General features: G+C 47.4%; 1 protein-coding gene across 5 annotated transcripts in view; it reads left to right on the forward strand.

Annotated features, from left to right (window-relative positions):
• NEDD4L (NEDD4 like E3 ubiquitin protein ligase) overlaps window positions 1-12,490 on the forward strand; it is a 338,047-nt gene that overhangs the window by 319,596 nt on the left and 5,961 nt on the right. For all 5 annotated transcript variants that reach the window (XM_068563771.1, XM_068563772.1, XM_068563774.1 and 2 more), the window contains 6 exons: window positions 687-760; window positions 2,929-2,989; window positions 4,504-4,563; window positions 6,050-6,157; window positions 7,945-8,041; window positions 8,826-8,898. In XM_068563771.1, coding sequence (XP_068419872.1) covers window positions 687-760; window positions 2,929-2,989; window positions 4,504-4,563; window positions 6,050-6,157; window positions 7,945-8,041; window positions 8,826-8,898 — 473 coding nt within the window. The remainder of the gene's footprint in view (window positions 1-686; window positions 761-2,928; window positions 2,990-4,503; window positions 4,564-6,049; window positions 6,158-7,944; window positions 8,042-8,825; window positions 8,899-12,490) is intronic.

Here is a 12,490-nt window from a genome sequence, read left to right on the forward strand (position 1 = left end):
TGCTACTTATTGCTTTATACACTTTGATGTTAAGCCAGGGCCGGCTCAGGGCAGAGGAGAAGGCTGTGCCTTGAGTTCAGCTGCTTTGCTCTTTTCACTCCTGGCTTGCTCTGAGGGAGGGGGCTTTCGGGGCTGATGAGCCAGGAGGTGGCGTCTGGATGCACATCAAAGCCTGGGGTTCTCGGGGGTGGCAGGTGAACCCATCCCTCAGCCTGACTTTCTCAGCATCTTTCTTTTTTTAAGTCCCTGTGTTTTGCTCCTTTGAAAGAAATTCCACATATCTTTTTTTTATGGCTATAAAATCTAATTTTCAGCAACAAATCTGGATCTCTGCAGTCTTGATGGATGTATCCTGTCTTTTCTGTTAAACATAATTAAATCTCTTAATAAGTCAATAGCAGATGGGAAAAGTGTTGTTCTCCATTGTTGCTAATGTATGAAGAATAATTAAAACTCATAAATAACCATAAAATAATTTGCCTTCAATGATAACATCTTTAAGTGTGTAGCATCTTAACAATTTAGAAGCCTCATTAGACATTCTCTTGGACACAGAGCCCATTTGCTGGGAATGAGTTCTGAATAAATTTTACTTATCTTCCTTTTATAGTAAGACGTTATTACTCAGTGATAATATGCAAAATAACTTCATGATGGTGATCGTTGTTTTATCTTTGTAATTACAGACATATCAAGTGGATCTGAAGCCCAATGGGTCAGAAATAATGGTAACAAATGAAAACAAAAGGGAATACATTGAGTACGTACACACATACTTACAGCCTTTCCTTTTATTAAGTTGAACAGCATGTTTGGTTGCCGTCTTTTGCCAGAACAATTCGTGCAGATTATGGACACACTTTTAACAGTATGAGTTCTTTTCTGGCTTGGCCTAATAGGAAGCTGAATTATGGGATGCAAAGTTTGACTTGTGTCCTGACTTCATGTTGCTGCCATACAGAGGAGCAGTGGGAGGAGAGAAAGGGGCCACTATTGAGTAACTTGGCAAATACTCTGGGAGCCTGTGGGCATCTCGTCTAAAATTGAGAATTACAACAGTGGACCAGTGTCAACAGCCAGTTGGGGTAAAATTGGGAACAACCAAAGAGAACATATTCCATCTGTCTCCTGACTTCTTTTCCATAATGAAAATGTAGGAGAAGAGTTAAAATGGATATGGAGAATTCAGCACATGCAAACATGAAGAATTGTTCCCGATGTTTGTAATTTTCTTAATCTCAGCGTCCTTTGGTGGGACAGAATGTTGAGTCCTTTGGAAATCTAGCTGTTAGGTAATCCTAGGAGTCTGTGCTGGGCAGAAGGTACAGTTGGGCAGCTTACATTTTCCTCTTTGGTATATACGTATGCTTCGAGCTCACAATTCTGGTATCTTCCAAGGATTGCCAGGTTGCCCTTGCTAGCCCTCGAACGGGGACGAGGTCGGTGTTAACAGTGGTTGGCTCCCAGATCCTAGTTTCTGCTCGTCTAGTGAGTTACAGCCATGGCCTGAGCTCCTTGTTTGCATTCAGAACTCCATTTCAACAAGCTGTGTTCCGTCCTCTCTCATCACAGTCGATCACAGGACTTGAATTCAGAGAATTGGCTGAGGATCTTAGCATCCTTCCTTAGCATCTGCAAAAAAAAAAAAAAAAAACACCTACTCTCCTTTCTAATTAGGAAGAATTGGAGAGTGCTGGCATCTCTACTTAGAGACCCTGACAAAGCATGGACTTCTCCACTTGCAAGTTGAAAGCTTGCTACGCTTAATCAAAAACTAGAAGTAGGATACTACATTTCTTGCCTGTTCACCTTAATTGGCACTTGTGCTGAACTTGGACAGTCTCAGCAAGCAGACGACGTCCTAACGGGCACTGTTGTCTTCATTCGGAAAGTGTAGACTTTGAATAGATTTTTAACAACACTCCACCCCAGGGTGACTGGGTTCGAAAGACTGAGTATTTGCACCTTGTGATACATGTTGTGCGTCATTCTTTGCAGTTAATTCTTTTAGGTTTCAAATTGCAGGGCGCCTCCGCTAGCTTCACTGCAAGAAGGAGGATAGAAATCCCCGGCTGCTCCCTGCCACCTGTATCCTCTGGTGCAAGTAGGCTGTTGGGCTGGTGATTGCAGCACAGCCAGTAAAACCTGATATTCTGAGCAGTGAGTGGGCAGCAGGCTGGTCCTAGAGGGCCATTGCCATGGTGCCACCTCGTAAGTGAGAGCCCTTTATGACAAGGTCCTTGTGCTATTTCACGACAGAATGCCTTAGGTGGAATCCAAAGTGGATTCGCCTGGCAGTAAATTCTGCTGTACACTAAATGTTGTCACAGGGAACGTGGTTTCAGTGGCTGTCTGTGACTCAAAGAGGTTTTACCATTAATCCTCCAAATGTTGGTATAAAAGTACTAGTGGTAAAATACTGATAAATTATATGTCATCCTTGAAAATCAGTACGTTGAATACTAGAATGAAATATCATATGATAAAATACGTTGTACTGGGTATTCCCCTTAAAAATATGTACATGTTTGTACATAAATGTGGGTGTGTACATATGTGGGTTTGTGTGTGTGCACGCATTATGCCCATATACATATGTATTCAAATCCCATTTTCCCTTTTTCTCCAGACAGTCACATTTATAAAGCAGCTTTGATAAACGAAGGCTTGATCTGGGGGGAAGAAAAGAAATCAGTCTTTCTTTTGAAATCCTCAGTGAGATTTTAGGCTCCACATGTGCTCGTTATTCTCGAAAGAATCAATGAATAAGCAGCATGTGCCGCAGCACTCTACCTCCCTCTCCTTGGCCGCCATCGAGCTTTTCTCCCTGCCCTGCTTAACGAGCAGCAGTCGCAGCTGGGGAGAAATAACTGAACACCAGTGATGAATGAGCAAGATGGTTAAGGGCTGTCCGTTTTCCTCCCACAGCCTAGTCATCCAGTGGAGATTTGTGAACAGGGTCCAAAAGCAAATGAACGCCTTCTTGGAGGTAAGTCGTGTTCACCGGGAGTCGTGCCTGTGCCTTTAGGTTGACAGAGGACGGTTCTCCTCCTTGGGGGTCAGGGGGGGTGTTAGAAGCGATCACACACCCAGAGACAGGCATGGGTGTGGGACCCAGGGCAGGAACGTCAGGCCTGCACTGCTCACACCATCTCCAGTCTCCAGGGCAGGAGTGTTCAGCAACTGCACTGCCACCTTTTCGTTTGTTTTCTGTTGTTCAGTGTTTTCTGGCTTTGCTGCTCTTATTTTTTGATTTGCCTTAACTGTTTTTAAAGAGAAATCTTTACAGACTTCATCCAGAAGGGTAGGTTCCCCCACAGAGGCTAGAACCATCGTCCCGCAGTTTTTGGTGGTACCCGGGGAAGGCTGGGAGCATCTCTGCCTTTTGCTGCAGTGACAGGTTGTAAGAAATGCGAGGACTCGGGACAGTTTCCAGTCACGCCATCCCTCCGTGATAATGCCTTCCGCTTCATTGGTCGAACTTTTTTTTTTTTTTTTTTTTAAATCCCCTGCCCTTTCCTCATGGCTGTCTGAATAATTCCTCACCTTATTAAAGTGTGAAGTGGTTCCTTCTCAGACGCAAGTATTTAATGTCAGTGATGCTCCCAGGGCCCTGAGGAGGGAAGCCCCTCGCAGAGAATTAAAGGGGTTCCTCATTTTAAAAAACGGCTCCCTTTGACCCAAAGTGCAATTCCGTTTTAACTCCTGATAATGGGTATTAGTTACTTAAAGAGAACAAGCCCCAGTTGCACATCACAAGCTTCCGCTGAACCGATGCAGGGTTCTCGTTGGGCGATGCTCTCTTAAGTTCAGCCCAGTTCAGTTACCTGCTCACGGTGAATATAGCACCAGCCCAGGCAGAACACTCAGAAAAATTCCAGGACTTAGGGTGAAACGTGTGAGTTAGAGGCGCTGGAGAACAGCAGGGTTCATACTGTATTTACACGAGAGACCTACCCGGCCCTGCCCCAGGTGATCACACTTTCAGAAACTGGCCACACGCGAGGCCCAGCGACACGGAGCGTCCGTCCTAGATCACTGCACTAGTTAGTGGTGCCTAGCCTGGGAACCGGGGCAGGCTGTCTGTGCTCCCTGGCTCCTTTCCACCCATCACACCGCCTCCTCTCGTATTTCATCTCTGCCTTCAGCGCCTTATTTTTAAATGGTCTGCTTGCGCGTCTGTGGCCTGTGCCTTTGAGAACACCCTGACTCAGCAGTGTGTCATAAGTGGCTTTTGGAATCTGCCTGCCTGCAGCAAATCATATTTTTATAACATTTCAAAAATTACTCAAGTACCTGGATCTTCTGGAGTCTACTGCTTTTTAAATTTTTATTTTGTGACTATGCTGTTTTTATCTGAACTAAAATTACTGAATACTGTCATATAAATCATCAGTGAACAATGTATTTTTCCTGGCTAACCAAAATAAGCTTGTTTATCCTGTAAAATTTGTCTCTTTCAAGGAAAAAGGTGTTGAAAGTGCTTTTCTTTTTATCTTTCAGGGATTCACGGAACTGCTTCCTATTGATTTGATTAAAATTTTTGATGAAAATGAACTGGAGGTTTGTACTGTAAACATTTTGTGTAAAGCAGATTTTTTTTTTTAAAGTATCTCATTACTTCCCAACTTGGTATTTTAGTATTCTCTGATCCATAATGTCCTAGCAAGTAAGCTTAGGTGAATTCTACTGCGGGTCTCTTAGGGGCTTGCTTGTTTGCCGATCAGGGACCAGGGCATAGCAGAAGTAGTCACCTGTAGCTTCCTTGCCCGGGAGAGGGCAGATCAGGGGCGCAGCAGACAGGGAGAGGCCCGCTGAGCTGCGTTCACAGCAGCCAGTTGGGGTGGCAGCACCCTGCTCCCAAGGTGGGGCTGGCTGAGGACCCCGGTCCTGCACGCACCCACCGTGGCAGCCGAATGGGGACTCGGCCAGGAGGTGAGCGTGAGTGTCCCCGAGGGGCTGTAGAGCAGGGCTCTCCATGAAACTGAAGTGGTCTGTGCTGTGGCATGAAAGCGCGGCAGAGGCCAGAAGGCAGTCGCAGGAGGTGTTTTCATGTCAGCTTGTGCCAGCTCCTTTGTGTCGGTGTAGATGAGAGCTCGAAGTCTGAAAAGCAAAGGAGTCTCTCCGCCTTTATGCTGAGAGAAACAGGAGGAAGGCTTTGTCTGTTGAGAGGCTATTGACAGGACTCTGGCCATTTGTCCAATGACGTGTCTCCCGTAGACTGGCTTTTGTTCTTTTACCTTAAAATGGAAACGTCCAGATAGATGACATCACAGACATCATGTAGAGGAAGCCCTTTGTTTGGCAGGTGGGGAGACTGAGGCAGGGAGAGGTTAATGACCTCACAGGGTCTCGTCACAGTCAGGCCTATGAACCCGGTTTTCAGGCCTCTGGATTAGTTCTTTTTCCACTGTACGCTGGCGCCTCTGCGGGAATATCATTCATTTGTCCACAGGAAACCTGCCCTACGGAGGGTTAGGTAATAAGAAAAGTGGACCCAAGACTGGTAAGTCAGAGGAGCAATTATAGCGCTAGGACAGGCCTGCGGCCGTGGGCCACCAGGCAGGTGAGGTGATTGCCCTCACCTGGTGGATCGGTCTGGGAAGATGAGTTCTTGCTGTCATAAAGCACTAATTCTATTGTGGGTGGGGAGGTATTTTCAACTGTTGAGACAGATAACCTCTCAGAAGTGGAAACAGCCAGAGTAATGAAAGAGCAGACGTAAATGGAGCATACGAAAATCCATGAGCACCGAGCTGAGGTTCGGGGGCGGGGAAGGTGATTGATTGGGACTTCTAATTTCCAGTATGAAATGTGGTGGCCTGTACAAGCTTTAGGGTCGGGGCCCCCTCGTTACCTCTCAGTCTCTGATCTGCAGAGGCAGGTAGGATGTGGAACACGTATTCCCCTTCATTTGTTTTTATGGGTTGCTGGCTTATCTTGCTTTGCACATAACGTGATGCTGGCACTGAGAAAAGGCCTTTCCTCCAGTGTACTTCTTTGGCTTTCACGATGTGCCCTGTTTCCCTCTGGTCCCTCTCCCTCCCAGTTGCTGATGTGCGGCCTTGGTGACGTGGATGTGAACGACTGGCGACAGCATTCTATTTACAAGAACGGCTACTGCCCGAACCACCCTGTGATTCAGTGGTTCTGGAAGGTAAGGCCAGAGGCCGCATCCTGTGCTGCCTTCCCGCGGTCTTGCTGCTGGATTTGGGGCCGTGTTGGTACCTGGCCTCCTGGGGGAGAGAAGAGGCCCGCCTAGCCAGAAGCAGCCCTCACCGCTGCTTTTCTGCAACTGTGGTGGATGGCTGTCTTGAACAGGCTACACTGTCTTCCTCGACCACCTATTAAAGTGCTTTTGTTTGAGGAAACCATTGAGTAGGATGATCCTGAAAGGCTTCAAGAATTGGAACTAGGCTTCCGTGGTGGCGCAGTGGTTAAGAATCCACCTGCTAATTCAGGGGTCACGGGTTTGATCCCTGGTCCGGGAAGATCCCACACGCTATGAATCCTAGAAAAAAGCCCGCGCGCAGCAACGAAGACCCAATGCAAGCATAAATAAATAAATTGAAAAAAAAAGAATTGGAACTAGTCAGTCCTCCAGAGTGTGAATAAGAATGGGAGGCTTCTCAGGGCAAAAGCATGCTTTGGGGCTGACTTTTCCAAGATGCCATGTTGGTTTAAAAAAACATTTTCCCAACTTTTTTTGTTAATTCCAACAAACATTTTGATCTTTACGTCTTTCAATCAAAGATGCAAATGAAATCTGATTGACTCTCTAAAGACCAGTGTTTACATCCTGTTCATCGTAGAAGAGAAGTGAAATAGTAACGAGCGGGTCCAAAGGAGGACAGTAAACTGAAAGAACAATTACAGGGGAAAAAGCGCTGATTATTTACTTACAGAAATAAGAAATCGTTGACCTTGTCTTAATTTCTAAATATTTATTGTTAATAATATTTCAAGTGCAGCAGAGAAACAGAGAGAAAAGGAAGAAAGCAGAATCTTCAAATCCTAAAATCTTAGTCCAACTTTCGCTCAGCCTTGATTTTGGATATATTTTTTTTTGATACCAGTTCAAGTAACTTTACCAGTGAAGCCAACTCGATTCTTAGAATAATTCAGATATGTAAGATACACAGATTATTTCAGAAGCCTAGCCTGGCCTCTGTTTTTCTTTCTTTTTCTAAAATGTTGTCTTTAGAGAATTTAGCTACAGTCAAATATCCTGCCTCATAACCTAGGTTCCCCCTCTCAAACTGTGTGTATTTCTAACTGGCTCAGGGGGACTGGCAAGCCTCACATACAGAAACATGAGCTCAGTGCCATCAACGAGTGTGCTTTTTTTTTTTTTTTTTTTTAATTTTTTGGCTGCGTTGGGTCTTCCTTGCTGTGCGTGGGCTTTTCTCTAGCTGCAGCGAGCAGGGACTCCTCTTCGTTGCGGTGCGCGGGCTTCTCATTGCGATGGCGTCTCGTCGCGGAGCACGGGCTCTAGGCGCGTGGGCTTCAGTAGTTGTGGCACGCGGGCTTCAGCAGTTGTGGTTCGCGGGCTCCAGAGCGCAGGCTCAGTAGTTGTGACACATGGGCTTAGTTGCTCCGCGGCATGTGGGATCTTCCCGGACCAGGGATTGAACCCGTGTCCCCTGCATTAGCAGGCAGATTCTTAACCACTGCGCCACCAGGGAAGTCCCAAGTGTGCTTTTTTTTAACCACTTATTTTGACCAGTTTGCAGAAGAAGAAGGAGACATTGTGATCACTCAGTCTGAGGTTGCAGAGGCCGGTATTGTGATGGCCATAAAAAAAAAAAAAAAAAAAAAAGTTTACAGAGTCAACTGTCTAGGTCTCCCACTGCACTATAAATAAGATGAAGTTTTGCCCGTCTGCACTGCAGCAGACGTGCCTCGTGTTACATGAGCGTAATGACCTTCTGCCTCCGTTCGTAGGCTGTGCTGCTGATGGACGCTGAAAAGCGTATCCGGTTACTCCAGTTTGTCACAGGGACGTCCCGAGTCCCTATGAATGGATTTGCCGAACTTTACGGTGAGCAGGGTACCATTAGACTTCATCCTCCCGCCGTGAGTCTCTACCCAGGCATCTGCTGTGGCCCCAGAAGACTCTGCCTTCCGGGCTTCTGGCCATGTGGGTTTCGCCTGGACCCAACAGACATACATCATGGAGAGATGGGGCAGCATGCCGTCACCTCAGCTGTCTGTGCAGTTACCTGTATATAAAAGCAGGGGGTTGTTTTTGATTTTTGTTTTTATACAGAGAGCCATAAGGTTGGTCTTCTCTTTTTTCTTTCTCTTTTGTTTTGTTTTTTGGTATATCTTCAAAAAACAACTAGATTTTGCAGAATCCTCCATGTGGTTGTAAACTGAACATTGAAAGCACTCCTCCCCTCCACGAGGCAGAATTCTCCAGGGCTTACTATAGATGAAAAAATCACTCTCTGCTCTACATATTAAAGGTCATCATGTTTCAGTTTTTCCCCCAGAAGTAGTTTGAAATTTAAACTTGCAGGGTTGGGTTGCAAGGCCGTGGTTGTCTGCACATCAGTTACGTTATTGTGTCGGCTCTGTTCAGCTTGGTGCGATTCCATTCTGATGGCGACACAGAGTCTGTGTCCTGAGGTCGTGCAGACCCTTTGCGTCCCCCGTCGTTAAATACTGACTGTGACGTCACAGCCACAGAGGGTGTCCCAAGGCTCACCCCCAGGCCCGCCCTGCCCACCCCTCCCTTTCCTTCAGCCCCTCCTTCGTCTTGTTCTACTGCCTTGAGCACTCTTAGCATTTCTTTTTCTTCCTTTTTTTTTTTTTTTGTCTAGGTTCCAATGGTCCTCAGCTGTTTACAATAGAGCAATGGGGAAGTCCTGAAAAACTGCCCAGAGCTCACACATGGTGAGTGACGGAAAACCACACAGTTGTTGACAGACAGTATTTTAAAACACTTAGCTGAGTGTGATGCTGGACTACGGGCTAGAGTGCTACTTTCCCTGACCATTCAGTGTTTATAGAGTATGAACTGTCAGTGATACAGGTGAAAATATAGATCGTGCAGTGATGCTGATGAAATTAAGCCACCCAAGATTTGAATGGGCCCGGTCTTTTTGATATGTGAAGGGTTAAATCCCCCTTCCTGCTTCCTGTGGGGAGTTCCTCCTCCAAACCCCGTCCTTCCCTAGTTATTCTGGGAAGCAGAGATTTCACTACATATTCTCCCTATGTGGATACGACTGCTCCCAGCCTCTGAACAGATTGAGTTTTTACCCCAACCTTAAATGGTTTAGAACCATGGATGAAATTCCCTTTGGCAACAGGTTTTTAAAAGGCCTTCCATGGCCATCCAGAACCCATAAGTCTTTGAGATTTAGTAACGTGCGTGTGGCCAGAGGAGTGTCAGAGGTCCGACCAAGGACCCCTGCTCAGGGAGGCACGTGCGGGGCACGGCTGCGCTCAGAAGGTCTCCGGGTGCAGGGCCGGAAGGAGGCCTTCCTGGAGGGGAACCCCAAGGAGTTTCGTGAAACCCAGCACAGAGGCGACCTCAGGAGCTCTCAGGGAGCTCCTGCCACTCCGGCTCCCGCGTCCCCGGGGTTGGTCACCCCACAGGATTGGATTTCTTGCTCTTAGGAAGCAGGTGGAGGGGGAGCCCTGTGGATGGTCAGCACCCAGCATCCTCCTTTCCCACGGGAACTGGGGCTGCCGGAGCCGCTGGGCCGTCCTGTTGCTGCCCAGCGCAACTAGGAGAGAGGTGTCATCAAGATGCATTTGTGGAAAGTGGGCTGTGAAAGGCCTTTTGCTTCGACTCCCTCGCCTCGCCGGAAAGCACATTTTTGCCCATTTATACCGTTCGTAGGACTCTGAGCGGGATGGATGTGGTCCCTGCCCGTTGGCACCGGGAGAGCAGGCTGACTCGCGCTGAAACTGGCCGATCGCCAGAGCAGCCGGTCTCCCTTGATCCTCTGCCTTTATTCTTGGGGGTAGGATGTTTTGGCCGTGGAGCTTTTATTCCAGACGATACCAGTCAGGTGTAGCTTTCTGGACTCAGTAGCCTTCATCTGAAAGGCAGCCAGCACTGAACCGAGCCCCAGCAATGGCGGGATGGGGGGCAGAGCTCCCAAACTCAGCTGGAGGAAGAGCTGCATCCCTGGGCGTGGCTGTCCTGTGTGGGTCAGACCCTTAACCTTGATGGCAGCCTGAAGGACACCGTTAGCGTTCCTGTGGGCTCTTGGGAAGCTTCCTCGTGACCCCGTAGCTCACAGGCTCCCAAATCCTGTGATTTGAACTCGGGTCTGCCAGGATTCCAGTCTGCACCCTGACCACTTCGGTTAAGCTACTGCCTCAGTGGTACGGTTCACTTTCTTTCCAGACTCTTCAAAGAGAAACGAGTAATTGAGCGTCCCTCCCATGACCCTCTGTGGCCCTATAGACAGGTACCTTGCTGTCGGATTCTTCTGTTTCGGAGTTCACATGCTGAGCCACCACTAAAATACGGTGCTGCCCAGATAAGACCCTGAACTCAGCGGTTCTCAACCTTGGCTACACATTGGAACCACCAAGAAAGCATTAAAAAAAAAATAACTGGTGCCAGGGTGCCACTTCCGGAGATTTTGACCTAGTTGGTCTGGTGTGTGATCTGGGCTGTGGGATTTCCAGAGCTGCCCAGGTTGGTGGGTTGGTGAGGAGAGCTAGGGTTTAGAATCGTTGCTCTTCCTTAGGAAGGACAGAGGTCTACACACAGGAGGGAAGCAACCCCGCCGGCTCTGACCAAAGCCTCGCTGCTTCTCTCTGTGTCACAGGATTAAAGCATTCAAAGAGTTTTTTCAGTGATGCTCTCCCCAGACGAAGAGGAGAGCGCTAGTTCTACTGAAGCCACACTGGCTGGTGGGGTGGGACTTAACTCTGTTTTCTCTGCTGTGGCTTTCCTTCCATCCAGCCCCGGCTCCCGCTGTAATGTAAGAAACAGGCGCTTTGCTGGCTGCTTCACAGCGACAGCCGTATATGTGGCTACATAAAACCTAGCCACATGTATGTTTAATCTCTTCCATGTTTTATGAAAATATAAAATACACAATTAAGCTTCAAAATTAAAACCTGATTTACTGGGAGAGCGAGGGCTGGTGGAGCTGGTTCTCTCTGAGCTTTCATGAAACTCTCAGATGTAATTGCTGAGTGTCTTAACATTAAAGGGCTTCATTCCTCTGTTCTGTCGAAGGTCACTGCTGGGATATTTAAAATTCCGCTTTACTAAGAATCACAGACCCACCTAAAAATAACCTCCTTTGGCCCACACATCTTCCACACGACGAGGCTGAAGCCACTGAGGGTAATGAGGTCACACAGCTAGTTGGTGGCAGGCCAGCCCTGTCTCCTGACGTCAGAAGTAACGGTAACACTTATTAAGCACTACTGTGTCCCAGGCGTCATCCTAAGCACTTCATGTATATTAACTCGTATCACCGTCACAACGACGCTAAAAGGTGGGTCATGTTACTGCCCTCTTCTTACAGAGGAAGAAACTGAGGCACAGAGCGCTAACGTAATTCCAAACCTCAGCTCTTGACATTCCCCTGTTTGCCTCTCTCTCCATTACTCCAGTATTTCTCAAACTTGAATAATGTGTGGACCTTTTTTAAAGGGGAAGAATGGCCACAGATCCTTGAAACCCCACAGGGATTGCACGCCCTGGACTGTGAAATACCAGCTTAAAATCAAGACAACCGCCACCTCTTCTTTTAAGTATAGCCTGCAGAAGTGGAATTCTGTCTCTATCTCTGGTGAAATGACGTTTGAAATCATTATCATGATGAAAACCAAAAATTGAAAACTTCTTTTAGACTTACTCCTTCAGGATTCCTGGGTTTCTGAGACCTCTGGTTTGAGAAGCACAGTGTTCTGCTCTGCTGTGTCTTTTGATGTTTGGTGACTATGAAAAAAAAAATCTCAGAGCTCCGTGTGTCTTATTAAATACTTTAGGGGTTGTTAAAGGGCCCACCACGGACGTGTGTCTGTTTCTTATTGCTGCTGATAATCATTAGCTTTTAAAACATAAGAAGTTGTTCCGCTCGTGCTTGGAAACCTATGTCAGTGCCAGGAGGGAGCAGTTTTAAATGCTGAGGCAGCAGAAGCAGAACCGGGGTTTGGAGCCAGCCTGGGGCTGAATCCTGGCTCTACCGCTTACTGTGTGACCTTGGGCAAGTTACCCAACCTCTCTGTGCCTCGAATTCCTCCTCTATAAATAGGGGTGAGGCAGTACCTACCTTACAGGCTGGTTGCTAGGATTCACTGAGGTGATAGATGAAAAGTCCTTAATGGTTCTGGCACGGGGCAAATGCTCCACAAATGTTAGCTCTTACTAAAGCATCACGAACGAAGGCACGTGTGTACGTGTGTGTGCGCGTGTGGCCATCGTCATGACAGGTGCCCGCCAGCAGCCCACCTGCACGGGCACCAGTTCTGTGTCTGGGGCTCTAGCTCCTCATGCCCAGTGGGG

This window comes from Eschrichtius robustus, chromosome 14 (genome assembly GCF_028021215.1).
Source record: "Eschrichtius robustus isolate mEscRob2 chromosome 14, mEscRob2.pri, whole genome shotgun sequence".
NCBI lineage: Eukaryota > Metazoa > Chordata > Mammalia > Artiodactyla > Eschrichtiidae > Eschrichtius > Eschrichtius robustus.